General features: G+C 45.3%; 1 protein-coding gene across 4 annotated transcripts in view; it reads left to right on the top strand.

Moving 5' to 3' along the window:
* Positions 1 to 19454, top strand: part of SYNRG (synergin gamma) — a 35982-nt gene that overhangs the window by 6743 nt on the left and 9785 nt on the right. For 2 of the 4 annotated variants that reach the window (XM_058037366.1, XM_058037365.1), the window contains exons 6-14: positions 238 to 349; positions 4129 to 4206; positions 4912 to 5108; positions 5797 to 6075; positions 7381 to 7508; positions 9467 to 9585; positions 9780 to 9842; positions 11268 to 12209; positions 18851 to 19414. In XM_058037366.1, coding sequence (XP_057893349.1) covers positions 238 to 349; positions 4129 to 4206; positions 4912 to 5108; positions 5797 to 6075; positions 7381 to 7508; positions 9467 to 9585; positions 9780 to 9842; positions 11268 to 12209; positions 18851 to 19414 — 2482 coding nt within the window. Of the gene's footprint in view, positions 1 to 237; positions 350 to 1474; positions 1766 to 2474; positions 2703 to 4128; positions 4207 to 4911; positions 5109 to 5796; positions 6076 to 7380; positions 7509 to 9466; positions 9586 to 9779; positions 9843 to 11267; positions 12210 to 18850; positions 19415 to 19454 lie in introns of all 4 variants that reach the window. The other 2 variants (XM_058037367.1, XM_058037368.1) reach the window with 2 other exon arrangements.

The following is a 19454-nucleotide window of genomic DNA, read 5'->3' as shown; positions in this document are numbered from 1 at the left end:
GCCTGATAATATTTCTTTCTTCAGGTTGTTTTTTAATAGCTTTTAATGGGAGGGTCTCTTTTCAACAAGCAAATCAGTGGGAATTGCATAAGATGCTTGAAAAGCCTCTGGAAGAGTCAGTCCTTTGCACACTGCCAGCAGCAGGCATTGCTGATTCTGGTACTGAAGAAGTGTGGGTATTGGAGGAAAACTGAGCTGTTCTGTCAATTCTTCAAAACTTTTTCTGTGCTCTTTCAGACAGGTGAAAAAAGCAGAGATGATGCTTTGGAAGCCATTAAAGGGAACCTCGATGGCTTTTCTAGAGATGCTAAAATGCACCCAACACCAGCAACACATCCAAAAAAGCCAGGTTTGTAATTTTCCTCATTTTCCAACTGAAAATAAAACTCCAGCCTTGGAAATCCTCAGCAGGGGAACTAATTCCAGCAAGTATTTTTATTTAGTAGTACAAAATGAGTGGATTAACAGTTTTGTAAAATTAAATGTCATTGTGGCAACTGTTTGCTAGGTCAGGGTATGAGAGTGAAATATTGATAGATATGAACCTTTATTAGAAGACTTGAAATCTTTAACAGAAAGCCTCTTGTGCTGTGCTAAATGTGAAACATCAAGGAAATTGATAAAGCGTTTGTTCTTTTCTAGTCAAAGCATTAATTAATGTTTTGCAGAGTGCTTTTGAAGATGAGAAGTGGTATTTTAAGTGCTAAGAATGATCAAAACCATATATAAAGACTTGAGTGGAGTGTCACAGCTGGCTGATGTGTTGTTGGGCATGGTCAAACCAAGCCTCTGTTCTCAGTAATTACACTGGCAACAATTGCCACTTAAGACTTCTTACGGTCTGTAGTGTAGTTTTTTTAGTGTCTAGCCTGAAACAAAGCTTATCTAGGCCAGCTTTTTCCTGTATAAAATTTGTGTCTGTGCTCTGGATTCACTCCCTGGTAAGTTAGCAGTTACAGGTGGTCTCTGACAACTTCCCTCTGTCTGTAGATTTGCCTGTCCTTCACCAGTTCTGTTAAAATGGGTAACACTGGAAGGGATCAAGCAGAAAATTGTCTACATGAGCAGACATTTCTTTTGTACTTCATGATACATTGCTGAGTTTCTGTGGATAAAACATTCCTTTGAGGGAGAATGTCCCCCTGACAGACCCCATTATGTCCAGTTTGAAATATTACCTCTGGATTTGTTTTAACCCTGTCTGCTTAAGACAGACAGAATACTCTCACAGCCAGTGTTAAGAACCAGCTTTCAGTGTTCACATCCTAAAACCTGGAAGGGAAGATATGTGGTTGGAAGGGGCTGCTCAGTTTTACCTTGTGCCAGTGACGCCCTTCACGTGTCAGCACACGGACTCCACGCTGCTCCTCCTCACCCATTTGCTGTGTATTCCCAGTGTTTGCCACTTTTCCACATTCCCACCCGTGACCCCTGTTCCTCATCACTTTGCCTTGTGTGTTCATTCCATTTGCAGATCATCCCACACCATCCCATTGTGCTGTATCTGTTTCCCATTCTGCTTTTCTCGATGATGAAGAATTTAGTGACTTTATGCAAGGGCCTGTTGAAACCCCCAAACTGGTGCCTCAGTCCACCTCTCAGCCTTTCCATCCTGCCACTGAGGCTGGGCAGCTGCTTTCAGAGAGGGCTGTGCTCCATCCTGTCCCTCCAGCCCAGGCTCCAGTGCTATCCACCCTGCATGGTACAGCTGGGCAGGTTCCTTATTTTCCTACCTCTGCATCTCCATCCAATACCCATAAAACAGGTAACTCTAAAGTATCTTCTTTTACATGTCACCCTCTGAGCTACACAAACTCTTTACTTAATTTGTTGGTTTTTTTTTTTTTTTTTCAGTCTGGCTGGAAAAAATAATTTAGGCAATTAAGCAGAAACCTGCTGATCCACGGGAAAAAATGATTTAAGTTCTCTTCTTGCTTCCCTTAGAGCTGCCTGTAAAAGCAAGTCATGTATGGATCCAAATACTGCTAGATATTCACATACCTGATCTTAGGTGAATTAAGTCTTGTGTTGTAGCATCATCCTAAATCTGTGGGGTAGAAAAAGTCACAGTTGAGATGGTGGTATATGAAATAATGATTATGCTGCTGTGGAGCACTTGTGTGCTTCCTCCCTTGGAGGCTGAAGGGATGTTGCTGAGATGAACATGAATTTTGGAGATGTAAGTAGATACTGGGCACTTGTGCTCCTGATGCCTGGATGATTACACAACAGTAACCCTAACACAGGAAATAGCTTTGTGTCTTCCTCCTCTTACTTGTTTTTTGCTTGTTGAGTTTGTTGTGTTTGTGGTAAGTGAAGGGCAGAACCAGGCTCTGAAATGTCCAGAGAGGGTGGTGCTGTTGGTCTGAGCTGGGGCTGATCATCTCTAACTCATCAGTGGTACCAAAAGTGTGCAAGTGCAGTCTGGGCAGTTCATAACAAAGTATAAATAATTCCTCCTGCTGTTTATTCAGGCTCTTCCTTGGAGGAGAAAGCCTTAGCTAATGGCTCAGATGAATCTGAACAAGAGCAAACCAAAGTTAAAACGTCCGAAGTTGGGCACAAAGCCTCGGCTGCAAGCCAAGCCCATCCCAGTCCCACCAGCAGTGACTGGGATGTTGTAGGTGGACATGAAAGTGGTCCCAGTGCTGCTGCAGAGGTGCACAAGGCTTCAGAACAAAACAGAGCAGTTGAAGAGTGTGGTGAGCAATCCAAACGTTTGACAGAATTTCAATCTAATGAGATGCTGCTTGGTGCTAACGCTCTGTTCACTAATTCCGAGGCCAGCCCTGTAATTTTGCTCTGAACGCCTGCTTGAATAATATGTCAGTGCCTCCTGCTCCTTGCTCAAAGTGTAACTGCCATGATTTTGCTCTGAACTTTCTCCATGTGAGTTTATTGTTGTAATTACCTTTAACATGTTTGTTTAATCAGGTTCACTGTTTTAAAATATTCTGTCCTGTCTTGGGGAAAAAGAAGTTGTGCTGTCTGAAGATATTTTAAAAAAACTGTTTAGGGAAACTTACCACTAAAGATGGTCAATGTCATGGTAGGTTTTAATCTTTTAACCTTGAGGGGATAAAATCTTGCCAGGTTAAAACTCTTAGCTAGTTAATACTTGTTTCTCAAGTATTTGCTGCTCATACACATTATGTCTAAAACTACCTGAATATTCAAAAGATGGTCTAGAGGAAATCTTAAAACAAGGCTTTGTTCCAGTTTGGATTTTGTTAAAACTGTTGACTCAGTGTGGAAGGGGGGTTAAAACCGAAAAATAATGAGATCTGAGGAAGTGGCAAATTTATTTTACTTGGTTGTTGAAATGAAAGGAATTGCTTATACAAGAATGTGCTTGGGGTTGTGGGATAATTAGAAATTAGACTGCAGTCAAGAGGGAATCCATGTGGAAGATGAGATGCAAGAGTACTGAGAAAGACAATGAAATCTGAAGTGATGCTGATTTTGGTCAGAGCTCCATCCAAGATGAGCATAAAATCTGCTCAGGGAGACTGAGGGGAAGAGTCCCCATAGTGGAGAAAGAAATAACCAATTTTTGGGGGGTGAAGTGTGGCAGATGATGCTACAAAAGCCTGTAGGAGTGAAGGTGGCTGTGGTGTCCCCTGGAGCTGCAGACTGGGAGCAGTGGATACAGGTTTGTGCATGTGGGATATGATCTTGCTGAGGTTCAGTCCCTGGGCTGTTTGGGCAGTTTCCAGTGGAGGATGTTCTGGGGGAACATTGAGGGGTTTATGGTAGGTATGGATTTATTTATTCCACAAATACCCCTAATAGCAGGGAGCTGATGGGAAGCTGAATTTGTTCTGACAGAACTGCTGTGAAACTTGAAGACAGTGAGACTTTAGGTTCTGTACATCTGCATTTTAGAGGGAGGCACGTGAGGAGCTCCTTATTTCATTACGTATATAACTATAATCTATTACTGCCACATCATTCTAGTTATTATTTCATATTCCTGCAGTATCTGTTTTTCCTCTGAGCACAGCGATTCCTATCTGAAACCTTTGCCTGAAATGCTCAATGATGCTGACCAGCTGTGGTGTAGCCTCTAAGATCGCTGTGCTCTGTGTCCTAACACAGCTGTTTTTCTTCCTGAATGGAATACTTTAGGAGTTGGAGTGTTCCCTCCCCAGGACCCCATCCAGCAAATGATGCCTCCCTGGATTTACAACGACAGCTTGGTCCCAGGTAAAGCATCCAGGGGCATTTGGCCAGGTGGGCAGTGCAAGGTGTGGGTGTGCCTGTGCTTGCATGGCCACTTATTGATCAAAGCCTTATTCCCTCATCAATAGAATCCTGGATCTTTGATATGTTACATATTTATGGTGTCTTATCTGCATTTGAAGAAACAGGGGTTTTATTTGAGCATGTTAACAAATTCTAGATTAAACATTTATGGCAGCAGCTTATCCCAGCAGAGGATGCATTGCTGATAATGCTGCTTTCATGGGTATTCTGGTTTTTGGCATGTCTTGTAATTAGGCAGGCTCATTTCTGAAGGCTATTTGTCTTCTATGTGTAAATAACACAGTGAATAGGAAATGAATTGCTGTAGTAAATATTGATTACACTGAGGTTTAAGTACATAAGGCTCTTAGAGCTAGCTTTTTATATGGGTTATCCTGCAATTTCATTAAAGAAATGTGGTCTGAAATGCAGCACTAAGTGTATTTCATATAGAATATTTCTCTGCTTGAGTTAAACTTGTCTGTAAAGACCATCCAATAACACATTTAGATGAAACATGGTGATAGAATACAGTGCCAGAATGCTCTTGCCTTACCTTACACTGAGTGCTCCCGATTTGATATCATGAGTTTGAGACAACATAAAAAAGCAATAATGTTTGAAAAGAGCAGTCGTCACTGTCTAACACTGCCTCCCTCACAACAGAGCTGTATAAGAAAATCTTAGAAACCACTCTGACTCCTGCTGGGATCGACACAGCCAAGCTCTACCCCATCCTGATGTCCTCAGGACTGCCCAGGGAGACCCTGGGGCAGATCTGGGCCTTGGCCAACCGCACCACACCCGGGAAGCTCACCAAGGAGGAGCTCTACTGTGTGCTGGCCATGATAGCAGTGACCCAGGTATGCTCTGTGACAGCAGTGACCCAGGTGTGCTCTCACCTGAGCCCCTGAGCTGAGGGCCAGGCACTGCACAGCTCTGTAAAACACCGCTCCTGTTCAAGTGCAGCAGAGAAACTGCCCTTGTCACTTCAGTGGGCTTATAATCTTATCAATTTCATTGCTTATATTTCAGTTACTCTTTCCTTTAGTGTCAACTGAAGTTCTCAGATATAGTTACAAAACTCCTGTATATATATATATATATATATGTAATATCAAATGTAACGAGCGACAGGACAAGAATACATGGCCTCTAGCTGTAGCAGGAGGTTTCAGATGTAACATGGGGAAGAATTTATTCATGGAAAGGGTAATTGTTACTGAGCACTGGAAGGGGCTCCCCAGGGCGGTGGTGGAGTCCCCATCCCCGGAGCTGTCCAAGGAAGGACATTGCTCTGGGCTGGGTGACAGGATGGGTCAAAGGATTAACTCAATGGCCTTGGAGGCCTTTTCCTACCTCAGTAATTCTGTGTTGAATATAATTCCCTTACATGGACTCTGTTGGCACATTTGGATGTGGGAGGTTTACTGGGAGCTTGAGCAGTGCCCCGCTCGTAGTTGGCTTCAGCACAAGGAGCTGGAGCTGAGAGCACACTGCAGCCTTTGTTCAGCCCTGCCCCTGGAATAACTGTGCTCGTTGTCTCTGCAGAGAGGGATCCCAGCCGTGAGCCCTGACGTCCTGAACCAGTTCCCGGCCGCGCCCGTGCCCACCCTGTCCGGCTTCCCGGTGCCGCTGCCCGCCGGGGTGAGCCAGCCCCCGCTGCTGCCCGCGGCTGCGCCGGCCCCCGTGGGGCTGGGCATGGGGCCCTCCGTGATGGGCATGGGCATCCCCGGCCCTGCCCCGGCACCGGCCCCGGCACCGGCTGCGGCAGGAGCAGCTCCCGCACAGCCCTCCGGAGCCTTCCTGCCCTCCTACCCACCCGGCCAGGTGAGCTCCTGCCTGCCTGCAGACCCCTGCCCTGCAAGGGACATTGGCCTGGCTCTTCCACACTTACATGGGGAGAACAACCCCTTCCCTGCAAGGGACATTGGCCTGGCTCTTCCACACTTACATGGGGAGAACAGCCCCTTCCTGCAAGGGACATTAGCCTGGCACTTCCACACTTACATGGGGAGAGCAGCCCCTTCCCTGCAAGGGACATTGGCCTGGCTCTTCCACACTTACATGGGGAGAACAGCCCCTTCCTGCAAGGGACATTAGCCTGGCACTTCCACACTTACATGGGGAGAACAACCCCTTCCCTGCAAGGGACATTAGCCTGGCACTTCCACACTTACATGGGGAGAACAGCCACTTCCCTGCAAGGGACATTAGCCTGGCACTTCCACACTTACATGGGGAGAACAACCCCTTCCCTGCAAGGGACATTAGCCTGGCACTTCCACACTTACATGAGAACAGATTTTAACCAAATGGCAAAAAAATCCCCAGAGCTGAAATCCAGCATGTGACATCTGAAAATGTGAAGTGCCTTCTACCTGCCTGGCCAGGTGAGCTCCTGCCTGCCTGCAAACCCCTTCCCTGCAAGGGACATTAGCCTGGCACTTCCAAACTTATATGACAACAGGTTTTAAGTAAATGGCACAAAAAAAACCAGAGCTGAAATCCAGCATGTGACGTCTGAAAATGTGAAGTGCCGCTAAGGGCGTTCTTTTATTTTTGCAGTTCTTTCTGGTGGCATTAGAAGAGGTACAAAAGTGTTCTGTGTTCCAAAGAGGATTTTAGTTGTAGTTAGGATTTTGTAACGCACATGAAATGGAATTTTAGGTTAAACTGTGCAGCAGACTCTAATAGCTGGTAAAATAGGAGTTTCAGGAGCAGCTGAGAACACTGAAAACCTTCAGTTTACAAAGGTAAATCGTGGGGGATAAATTTGCTGTTTGCAGACATGCTTCATCCTTCAGAAAATATTTTTGTGGTGCTATTAATTTTAAATTATCCACTGATTTAAATTATTAATATTTGTCTTGTATTAAAAGATGACATGGCTATGATCAATAAGACATTTATTGTGAAATAATGAACTATTGTTCATTCTTGCTCCCTGTAATCCTGTGTGTGTTTGAGTAGGGTGAGGTGCAGACAAGGTGGAAATGCTGATGATGCTGGTGTTGAAATGTTCTTTTCCTTCTTTTTTTCCCCTCTTAATCACACTGCTCCAAGCTGCTTTCTTGCTGTGTGAGAGTTTGAAGAGGCAGCAGCGTAGCAATTCTTGTGTTGTTTGTAACTCAGGTAGTAAAACCAGAAGATGATGACTTCCAGGAGTTTCAGGATGCCTCCAAGTCTGGCTCCCTGGATGACTCCTTCACTGATTTCCAGGGGGAGGCAGCCAAAGCAGCCAGCTCACAGCACCGCAGCAGGTACCAGGTCCTTGGTGTTTCTGTCATTTCTCTGGCCAGTGCCTGAACTTTGGATACCTGACTATAAATCTCAATTGAAGCATCATTCAGACTCCAGCAATCCTGGCTTTTCCTTTGGGAGACAAGATGTAATTCCTGATCAGGCAGGTTTTGTATAACAAAATAAATAAACATGTTTCCTCCCTTTGATAGTTTACAGTCGACCTTTCAAGGTCTACAAAGACTACAAAATTTCACCCTTCTTTCCTCTTTGTGCACCTCCCAGGTGTCTGATTGTAGACAGACACATTTTCTGGGTAGGAGCTGGCTGCTCTTAGTGGCAAACAGAGCTCTGAATTCCATGTGAGCCCTGATTACCAGGTGCTCCCTCAGCAGTGACATCAAAGGGGGATGCTCAACCCAATTGTTCTCTTGTGCTTCTGTGTAAGAAATAGAATTTTATATTTTATATAATTTTAAATACAACCCCAGAATGTTTTGGTTTGGAAGGGACATTAAAGATAATCAGTTCCACCCTCACCACGGGCCAGAGACACCTTCCATTAGACCAGATTGCTCCAAACCCTGTCCAGCCTGGCCTTGGACTCTCCCAGGGATGTCAGTCAATGCCACATGGGTCTGAAGATGCTGATTTAAGTATATCTTGTGTTAGATGTCGTTTTGCAGCTGAGGCTAATCTGTTACTGAAAGTTTTGACAGAAAACTGTTTGTTAGTTGCACAATGGGAAGTAGAGGATCATAAGGAAATATTTCAGAAAATGGTGTTTCTTTTTCACTGCAGCAGTTTTCTTTATTCGGTTGTGAAAGCGTTCAGTTTTGAACAAAATGTTACAATGAGCTATAATCTAATTGCTTATGGAGCTTTATTTAAAAAAAAGCCATCTGTGGAGTACAGCTGATTAACCATTCCATTTGCCAAGATTGCATATCTAATAGCCTGCTTTGCAGGGATGGGAAATTTAATTATATTACCATAAGCTCTATTTTTTTGCCGTTGCACTGTCTGCCTGCAAGCAGCACAGACCAGCATCAGCACATGTGTGCAAGTGCTTGGTTTGTGTGTTGCTTGTAGGCTGCTGATAAGGAGATTTAAATGGCTCTGGAAAGATTCTTGCTCCTGGCTGAAGAATGCAATAGAAATTCATTCAGGTTTCCAGTGTGAGTGACACAAACTGGAGGTAGAATGCATCATTCATATGTAAAGGATGCTGTTGTGTGGAGCTGCCAAGGTCTGATAACAGGGCTTGTGTGGAGGGCAGGCAAAGCTCTCTCCTAAATCTTCCAGCCTTTGCTGACAAGGTGTTAGGTTGTTGTGGCGGTTTTACTGGATAAAATAGAGTGTGTTTATGCAAAAAGACTTGCTTGTGTAACTTTGCACTAATCCTTATTTTGCTGACTAGATACCTGATTGGCACTGACAAAAATTCAGAGTTATTATTTTCCTTCCTTTGAACAGTGATCCCACTTTATTATCCTAATTTTACAATATGTAATGAGATATAATCAGAATTAGATAAGCTGAAAGTATGGAGCTGTTAAAATCTCATGCAGTTTAAACTCTTTACTGTACCTAGTTTTATTAGGGGGAATTTTCACAGGAATAAATTAAGGGGGAGTGGTTCCTGGGGTGTGTCTGTGTGCTTGTTCTCTCCTGGGCTACAGATTCCTTGGTATAAAGTTCTGGAGTGTTCTGTTCACGGTTTTGATAGAAATTAAAGTCAAGAATGGTGCAAATTGACTTTGAACCGAAGAAATATAATTAGTTGAGATAAAGTGGGAATTTACCCAGCTGAGGTCACTTACATCAGGGGCTGGATTAAACACTCATTAAGGCATAAGCTTAGGTTTAGGAACCAAATTGTGTAGGCATAATAAGAGGCTCCATTAAATAAAACCTGGATATGGAGATTTCTTATGGATCAATTAAGGAACTTTGCTTTTATCTTTTTTGTTTTTAGTGTTCCTTCTTTACTAATGCCACTCCCAGGTACTAAGCCACTTTCACCAGCTGACAAATATGCTGTGTTTAAAGGAATGGCAGCTGAGAAGCCTTCTGAGAGTGCAGCTGCTTTTGGAGGTAAAAGGACAAATACACAACCACTATGAGTAATTTCTTGTACAATTTCATATATCTTCTTTTTGGCATTGACAAGATATTCATCTTTAAAAATCAGAGCAATTAATGTAACGTTTGCTGTATGAATTCCTCATTTTGCTGTATGAATTCCTCATTTCTCTGTGTAAATGTATTTCTTTTCTGCTCTTCTCTAGACGGAGGGGACAAGTACAGCGCTTTCCGGGAATTAGAGCAACCAGCAGAAAGCAAATACTTGGGTAAGCACTGGGCCTTTATTGGGTTTTCATTATCATTTGGAGCATTTCTCTTTGAGCTGCAGAATTTCCGTCTCTGCAATTCTAAAATAATGGTGCTGCTGCTTCTCTAAAAAACTTGGTAGGAAGTGTCTTGTAAAAGCAGGGCAATATCCTATTGGAACAATGTGCTGATGGTATTTCTGGGAGGTTGGCATCTCCTCTGGGTGCTCCTGAGTTTTATTTTAAAGTAATGATGTGGTTGGAATTTGTTTTAAGTAAGGAGTCATTCATTTATGAAACCCCTGTGGTGTTTTGTGAGTTTCTCATGCTTGGAACCTCTTCAGGATTAAATGCTTGCAGTAAAATGAAATAACATTTGATCTCTTTCTGTACGTGTTCTAAAATATAGAAAGTTGCTGTATTTGCCTGCTTTCAAAGTCTGACCACTCTTAACCCTTTCACCAGCTTCCATTTCTAATGGAAAAGTTTGCAATTCTTCAGTAAGTTTAGTTTGCTGTGCTGTTGCAGTTTTGATCAATGAGTAGCAATTTCAGGAATATTTATATTGTTGCTGAGCCAAATGAATTTGTTTGGAGGGGAGGGAGAATGGAATAAAAGGTCAGGTGTAGTTGTGGTCCTGTAGTGCCATCACTAAGAGTATTCTTTTAAATCTTGATTAAACTGTTTTAAAGTGTGACACTGAGGTAGCTTAATAATAAAATGCTAGTGGTGTGTTTCTAAAACAGAAAAAATCTATTTATTGGACACTTGTCTTACAGTAAGCATCAATACTTTAAAATTACAAGTAGTCCAAGTATGTACGTGCTGGTGAATGGGTTAAACAATGTTTTCATGTTCAAAAGAAGAAAGTTATAAAATTAACACACCAAAATATTGAATGTAAATTCAATGAAAACATTCTTACCTCATGTTGGTTTTGTCTCAGCCATCTGGTGATCCCCCCTGAAAAAGCTGCAGTATTTCAGAGGGAGGAAGGGAAGAATTGCTTCCATAAAAAGCAAACACTGTATTGGTATAAGTGAAATTCAAAATTACATTCATTGTTTGGCAAACACGAAGAGGATGAGGTGGGGAGAGCAACTTGCATGGAAGCCAAATGAGGCAGTATTGATCTCCTTTTGAATCCATTTGTCATGGTGTGTTTTGATATTAACTCGGTGTAAAGGGAGTTTAAAATGACTTTGGGGCTGTTTGAGAGAATTAGGTGTTTGCTGGAGTGCAGAGCAGAATCAGTGCCCCTGCCACTCGTGTGGCTCATGGAGGTTGAGTTTGCAGTTCCGTGTGCACCCCGAGGGCTTCCATTTCAACAGTTTGCCTAAAACCTTCTGGCGCTGCATGGAGTAGTTTGCTTGCTTGCATGGTGTGAATGTGCAGTGTGTGTTGTGCAGGGTTTAATTGTTGTTTTCTCCCTGTTTTCATTCCCAGGAGAGAACCTTGCAGAGTTCAAGCCCACAGGAGCCGACGATGGTTTCACAGATTTCAAAACCGCTGACAGCGTCTCCCCATTAGAGCCACCCTCCAAGGACAAAACCTTCCCTGCACCCTTCCCTCCTCTGCCTACTCAGCCAAAACAGCCAACACAAGCCAAGACCCCTTTGAACCTGGCAGACTTGGAGCTCTTTTCCTCTCCTGGAGAAAACAAGCAGCTGTCCTTCCCACCTGCCTTCAACACCTCAAAGCCGGGCTCCTTTCCCCCTCCACCCCTTCCATCTGCCTCTGCCCAGCCAGCACCCAGCAAAACTTCAAGCTTAGCTGATGACTTTGGAGAGTTCAGTCTCTTTGGGGAATTTTCTAACGGCGCATCAGCCAGTGGACAAGATGACTTTGCAGATTTTATGGCTTTCAACAACAGCGGCGGCTTTTCCGAACAAAAGCCCGAGGACAAATACAATGCACTGAAGCTGGAGGCCAGCCCTGGTGCTCAGGCTGGCTCCTCAGGCAGCACAGTGAAGGGTGAGCAGAGCTCTGCCACCACTGCTACGCCCACCAAGTACGACATCTTCAAGCAGCTGTCCCTGGAGGGCCCCGGGGCGGCCTTCGAGGAGGGCAAGGACGGCGCGCTCTCCTCGGCCAAGAGCGACGATGACTTTGCTGACTTCCACTCCAAGTTCTCTTCCGGCGGCGCCGAGAAGTCGCTGGTGGACAAAGTGGCAGCTTTCAAGCAGGCCAAAGAAGACTCTGCTTCAGTGAAGTCCCTGGACCTGCCTTCCATCGGCGGCAGCAGCGTGGGCAAGGAGGACTCCGAAGACGCGCTGTCTGTTCAGTTTGACATGAAACTGGCTGATGTGGGAGGAGATCTTAAGCATGTCATGTCTGATAGCTCTTTGGATTTGCCAACAGTTAGTGGCCAGCATCCACCAGCAGCAGGTGAGGAACTGGTTAGATTGCTCTGGTAACGTAGGTGGTGCAGATTCCGTGTTCTCTGTGCTCAATTACAGTATTATGCACTCGTCTTTCAGTAGTGGAAGACTCCTCTGTGTGTGTCCCCGCCAGCCACGGCCCCTCAGCAGGGCACTCTTTAGTTTTTGTCTTAGAAGACTATAAACATAACTAGCTGGAACAGTTTGAACTCCAGGCCAGTTTATTTTTGAGATTTAACATCATCATACTGGTACCTGTTCGCCGTTAAGGGACTCGAGTGGAAAATATTCCAGTGCAAACAGTGTCATTCCATTTATGTCAGCAAGATGATGGCAGAGTCTCACTTTAATCTCTTGTTTTCCACAAAGCATTTGGCTTGGGGACTTCCCCCTCGGCGCTTCCCAAGGGTCACTAATTGGGGCTGTTAATGAGAAGCTGACTAATCACCAAGAGCAGTGTATTCCCCTTACCGTGGGGCTCACTCTGGGTAGGCAGGGTTTTGCAGGACTGCAGTTTAGAGTATTTCACACACCTTCCAGTGTTAAACCCCTCGTGGAAATCATTGTGCCAAGGGGCTGCAAGTGCTGGTCTCATGATTGGGAGCTCTTGGACCTGAATTTAAACCATGAGACTTTCACTTTATCAGGTTTCCACCTTCTTTAATTTCCCTTTATGACAACATTCCTGAGGGAGTGAACTGACCATCTCTGACCTGATCACATATCACAAAACAAATTTCCCAAGTGTCCTGCTTTTTCTTTTCATATATACATAGGAGATAAGCTGTAGTTAAATGTTCTGTGGCCTTCAACAACACGGGAACATTACTGTGTTCTAGGACAAGTTTTATGCAGTCAAAGGCTGAACAGGGGGAACATACAAACTGTAAATGTAAAAGCTCCTACTGCAAGAATTGGTTATTTCCACATGAAATATTTCTTCCATTTTTTGCAGATATGGGTAGAGAAAAGATATACAGTACTGTAATTTTGCATTATATGATATTTTTAAGTAGGGGAGAGAATTAAGTCGGCAACTTCGATGTGGAAGATACTCTCTAACAGGGTACAAAATATCAGGAATAATTTATTAGCAAAGACATTTAATTTTCATATAACTGCTTGGGAAAACTCCAAGTTGAGTGAGCTGGCAAAACGTAGCACCAACAGTGTATTCTTGAATGTTTACTTTGGGTTTGAAAGCACTTTTTCCTAATATTTTTCTAGCCTCTTTTGGTGGTAGTTTGACTTCTGTAGCTCTTTACAGGACGTGTGATTTTGCCACAGCAACCCGTGGTGAATAATTGCTGTTTGTGGCAGGAAAGCCTCTTTTTTTTGGTTTGTTTAAAGGGGTTAGCCCTTCATGTGCTTGTTGCTAAACTTTTGAACTCTGAAGTATTAATTAGAAGCTATTTTTATTAAACTTAAACAAGTCTGTATTCTCCTATGGTGCCAAGTTAGATGTTATTCTAAAAGGGAGAGTTTAGCTCCATTTAAGTGTTTGGATTTGGTAGCAGGACGTGCTCTGGACACTGCTACAAACACTCCTGTGCTCACGTGTTCCTTTCTGTGTGTTTGATGCATTTCAAGCTGTGAACTGCTGATGGTCAAGTCCTTTATTTTTTTTTTTTCTTTTTTTTCAGTTTACACGAAGCTAAAAAGCAGATTTTTTTTTTCCCTTTTTTCCTCACCGTTTCCTTCGATCTGTAAATGTAATGTCAGAAAGGGGCAGGATCCCTTTGTCACCTCCCTGCTGGGAGCTGGGAGAGTGTCCTGGGGAGCTGCCCCCGTGTCCCAGCTCCAGGGGAGCAGCAGCAGCAGCACAGAGGTGCAGGGAGATGGTGCCCACACGGAGCTGTTGGTCCCTGGGCTCTGAGCTTTGGCATTTGTAGCTTCCAGGTATGGGCAGGTAGGTGCTGATGCTGGGAATCAGGGAGAAATCCTTGCCTTGCTTCCCCTGCCGGGGCCCTGTGCTCTCTTGAGGGGTGAAAGGTTCCCAGATTTTCTCTCTCCAGAGGGGATACAGTCTCTCTAAGCTGCTAACTCTGTGTGTGGAAGGTAGATTGTACTAATGTTGCCTGATTCCTCCTGCATTTTCCGCTATAACCCTTTGAGCGCTGGCTGCATGCTGTTAGTTTGAACCAGGCTGCTTCTTCTACACCAAATTTCCCTTTCACTCTGAGCTGAGAGCGTTTGAATGGGCACCTGCTCCTGTTGGGTGAGCCTGATCTGTCCTTCCTGCCAAAGGCTGCAGCCAGAGGAGCCCTGCCCCTCAAAGGGTTATCTGCTGCACTCACACACCTGTACAGTTCCTTTTTCTTTGGCATTACTGGAGATTCTCTGTATATTTTAATCAACTTCAGGTTTTTTTGCTGCTTTTTCTAATGTCTGATTTCAACTAAACATTTCCTGTGTGAATGTGCCTTTTCAGATCTGCTTTGATATCTCTCTTCTGCAAGTATTGACCTGCATGCTTTTCTCTGATACCGCCCTCCCGAGCTCCTCTGTATCACTATCTTTTGTGATCTGTAAGTCCTGCTGTGTTAATAAATATTATCTTGGCATATTTTGAAAATGTGGGGGTGTGTGTGATTTGTTGCAAACTAGCAGTGTATCTCTGCTTCCTCAAAAATACAGAGTTGAAGGTTCTGGTGTCCCCTTAAGCTGGTGGGAGCCTTTCTCTTGCAGAGCAGGGTGTGGGTGAGCTTCCTTCTCCTCCTCTTCAGTGCTTTGAGCTTCCTCCCTGTGACCTCCTGAATCTTTACATATCAACCTCAATAATATTTTTCCAAAGATCTGTGTTTGAGGGGGATGGAGTGGAGGAAATGTGTGGTGGCAGGGTTGTTTCTGTGAGTTGGCACTGAAACTGTGTTGCTGTCTAGACTTTTATGAGTAGAAGCCCACTCAATAATATTCTTATATTTATTTACCTGATCCAGTGTGAGTTAACCAGAACCCCAAAGTAAATTTTCCATTTGGGAAGTTCTACCTTTTAAATATTGAAACTTTCAAACAGGAATGACAGCTGCAAATTTTTGGCATGCAATTATGTCACTTCACATTCCTCCAGCTCCTGAGCCACTGACAGCTTGGGATTAGCATCAAATTAGCAGACAAGAGAAAAAGCTAAAAATAATTGAGATGTGGAATAGTTCAAATGTTGTTTTGGGGTTTTGGAGTTGCCACAAGAGTAGAAACCAGCTCAGGAAGCAGAATGTGGCTTTTCTTCTTTACACCAAACTGGAGAGGCTTGAAAAAGGAAAAAAAGGGAGAAAAACATAACACCCCTCCTTGGTTCTGGAGATCCCAGGTTGTGCCCAGACCTGAAGGTTTTTAAACCAAAGCTTTGAATATAAAGCTGAGACCTAATTCTGCAGGGCTGGTGCAGTTTGTGTTTGTTCAGCCTGTCATTCCTGGAGCAGGCAGAGGAACCTTCGTGGCTGTATTTGTGATGTTTTTGTCCAGGCTGAGTCAGATTGACTCCCTTGGCCTCATTGGGGTTAATTCTGCACACAGAAGAGCTCATCCACCCTGGTTTATCCAGGAGGGCTCTGCCAGGGAGGGTGTGGATGTGTTTGCCATGGCCTTCCCAAGGGCCTCAGTGGGACTGAGCTCCCAGAGTCAGCTCTGGCCTTTTATTCTGCTGTGAAACGTTGTTTAGCATGATCGCTTCAAAATAATTAGCAAATCCTGTAATTCCACAAGGTTTGGAGCCTTTTCTCTGCTGTTATTTACCTTACAGTCAGCATTCGTGATGCTTTCCACCTTAGCTACCGCCATTCTTTAGAGAAAGCAAATGGGAATAATTCCCTTTTGTTAACTGCTCCAGGCTTGCCCAGCTGAGAAACAGGCTTGGGATTTTCCAGGTTGCTGCAGCAGTGCATGAAGCTGTTCTGCATCCTCTGTTCCTTCCTGAGGGAGCAGGGAGAGGTGGAGCCTGTCCTGGGCTGCTGCTCTGGCTGCAGGGGATGTTCAGGGTGACAGAGTGGGGATGTTCCAGGGTGACAGCCCTGGTGGAGCAGGGGATGTTCAGGGTACCAGCACTGATGCTCTGCTGGAGCAGAGCTCCACAGCTGCCACCTGTGTCACCCTAACAACCAAAACGTGGCACCAGAGCCAGGTTTATTCATCAGACTCTAATATCTACTCACATACAAAAACCTGAAAGTCTCCTGTGCTGGCTGAAATCCCCAAATTTATCCCAATGTCCCTGAGTTGTCTGTCTCAGTTTCCTTCAGGTAGGCACTAATGCTGTCAAGGGTTTTCCTTAAATGATTAAACTGTTGACATTGAAGGCTCCAGCTTGTAATTTGCCTCCAGCCATAACTTAATCCTTGGTAGTTGAAATAAATTATTATAGTTGGCTCAAATCAGGGCTGGGAAGCTTTCCTTTAGATGAGACTGGATAACAGTATTTTTAACTGTATTTCATCCTGCTGTGCATTCCTTGCAGCCAGTGCTCTCCCTTGCTGGTTCCTGCAGGTGCACCTGGCCCCAGGTGATGATCAGGCACCTTGGACTTTGGTTTCCACATTCTTATTTTTCATACTTCTCACTAAATTGTTTAGGACTGCTTGAGCTGTTAACACTGACTCTGAATGCAGTGTTTTCCCAGTAATATAATATTCATAGAAAAAGGTTTATTCACTGGAGTGATCCTTCTGGAATTATAAAAAAAACAATCAAATGTACAGAATTGAACCATTACATTTCACCTGAGCCCTTGCACCTCTTCAGAGGTTTCATGTCTGCCTGAATTCACAGGCAGAGAATCCTGACTCTTGCTTTGTGAATAATTAAACTGTTGTTCTGCCTCCCTGCCCTATTGATTGCAGGTCAGTCAGGATTCCCCTGGAGCCTGCTGCTGATCCTGCCTGAGCCCTGAGCTGGGCCTTCAGGATGTGTCAAAGGAACAATTCCCAGCAGGATGGGATGGGATGGGATGGGATGGCAGTGTGCAGCTGCTCGGGTGGGATCAGCTCTCCTCCCTCTCTCCAGAACCACGGCAAGGCTCGGCTCTGTGCTGGGCTTTGGAGCCAGCACACGGTCAGGGGAAGCTGGTGCTATTTGCAGGATCCCAGCATTAATTGCAGCTGGCTCTCTCTTTCATGCAAAGCTTTCCTTCCCCTTCCTCAAACAAAAACGTGAGAGCCCAGCGTGTGTATGGTGATAAATCGCTGAGCCCTCTGAGCTCCTTTCACTCAGTTGCTTCCATCTCTCTGCTCACCCTCTGCTCATCCACAGCTCCAGGGGCACTGAGATCTGTGTGCAGGGTTCAGCTCTGGCTTTGGGGTGCTGGCAGGACAAGTGGCAGCTCCAGGAGGGGCTGATGGATGGATGGATGGATGGCTGGATGGATGGCTGGCTGTGCCTCGCTGACCCACAGCAGTGGCCATTGAACAGTGCCATGTGCTGGTCAGGTTTTTCATTAGCCATGGATGTGGGTCATGCCTGGGAAGCAGCCTGGAGCCTGGCCTGCTGTGCCCCTCCAGGGAGAGGAACAAACCAAGGCAGAAATGGATTGTTGGAATGGTTTCATCCTCGGGCTGGCGAGGCTGCAGTGAAGGAAGCAGAGCTGGGAATTCAGCTTGTTCCCCGGGGCTCTGTCAGCGTGCCAGCCTGCTCAGCACCAGGGTCTCAGCCCCAGGGAGGCTCAGGGAAACTCTCTGTGCTCTGGGTTTGCTGTCCCTGCAGCCTCCAGACCCTGAGCAGCCCAAACTGACAGTTCCTGCTGGAAAACAATGCCAAAAGTAGGCAAGGAGGGCTGGTTTGCTGGGGAGGGGGCTGATGCTCTAATGCAAACTGCCCAGCCCTGCTCTGGGTGCCTTTGGGGATCAGAGTCAGTCTGGAGTGAAAGATCCTTCTCTGATCTCACAGCTGCCCCTGGCAGGGAGAAGAACCTATTGGGCCATGTAATCACCAGGTGGGTACAAATGTTTGGAGCTTTCTGCAAAATAATTGGATTTTCTCTAGACTTAGCTTTTACAAACTATTTATTCAGTTAAAACATGATCTCTGCAATGTCCCTGTCAGTGCTGGCACCTGGAAGTTTGACGAGTCGGCCGTGCAGCACTGCAGGAGCCCTGATAAGCTCCAACAGGATTTCTAGGCTTTTTCAGATCCTTGCAGCACATTTTTACATGTTATTTGTATCAAAGCATGAATATAAAATTAAAGTGTATTAATACTTTATCAGAGGAATGGAAAAGTCAGCCCAGTCTTCTGTGTGGTTGGATTTGATAAGATGAAATAACTCATTAAAGGTGTTTGAGTTGTAACATTTATATTTTGATTGTAGATTCTGCAGCCAGAAAACTCAACTGGTGATCTGTGCAGCCTGGACTGGCCAGAAACTCTTTTTTTCTTTTTTTTTTTTTTTTTTTTAGTGTTTCTTCACTACCATAGTGGTATGGTGACTTTCAGCTTAAAATGTAAGGCAGCATTCAAAGGTCAAGGCTTAGATTCATTGAGCAGAGAAATTTCTGTGTGAAATGCTCAGGTGTTTTCCAGGTTATTTTTGTGCACACCACAAGCCTCAGCCAGACAGAGATTCGGTGTTTGTCCTTGCAGCTCCTCCAGGCTCTCAGCAGGTCGGTGGAGAGTTGAAGGGTCTGGGGTTCAGCTCCTAATTGTGGGGCTTTGTTTCAGATGTGGATGACTTTAAGGGCGGCCCGTTTGGAAGCTGTCCCGGTGCCGGTGGTGGCTCTGCGCTCGGCGGCCTGGCGAGCTCCGACAGGGACCTGCAGGACAGGGACAGGGACAGGGACAGGAGGCTCCCCTGCGCCGCCACCGCCGTCCTGCAGAAGAAGGAGACCTTCTTTGGCAGCTCAGAGAACATCACCATGACCACAGTTTCCAAAGTGACCACCTTCTCCAGCGAGGACGCTCCGCAGGACGTTCCCTTCGCGCCCTTCGCCAACTTCCAGGACTCGGGGCCTGGCGACGATGACCTCGGGGACTTTGGGGACTTTGCCAGGCTCCCCTCGGAGGCTCAGGATGCAGCAGCAGCTGACACGGCCCTGGGCAATGATTTCCCCGCTGGAGCCTCCCCTGAGCTGCACAGAGAGGCCACGGATGACTTTGGGGAGTTCCAAAGTGAGAAACCAAAAATCAGCAAGTTCGACTTCTTGGTGGCCACTGCCCAAGGCAAGGTGAAATCCAGTGAGGAGATGATCAGGAGTGAGCTGGCCACCTTTGACCTGTCTGTGCAAGGTAAGTCTGCCCGTGGTGGAGGAACCTTGTGGTGCATGGG

Source organism: Melospiza georgiana, chromosome 19, assembly GCF_028018845.1.
Source record: "Melospiza georgiana isolate bMelGeo1 chromosome 19, bMelGeo1.pri, whole genome shotgun sequence".
Lineage (NCBI taxonomy): Eukaryota > Metazoa > Chordata > Aves > Passeriformes > Passerellidae > Melospiza > Melospiza georgiana.
This window is presented reverse-complemented; position numbering and strand designations above follow the sequence as displayed.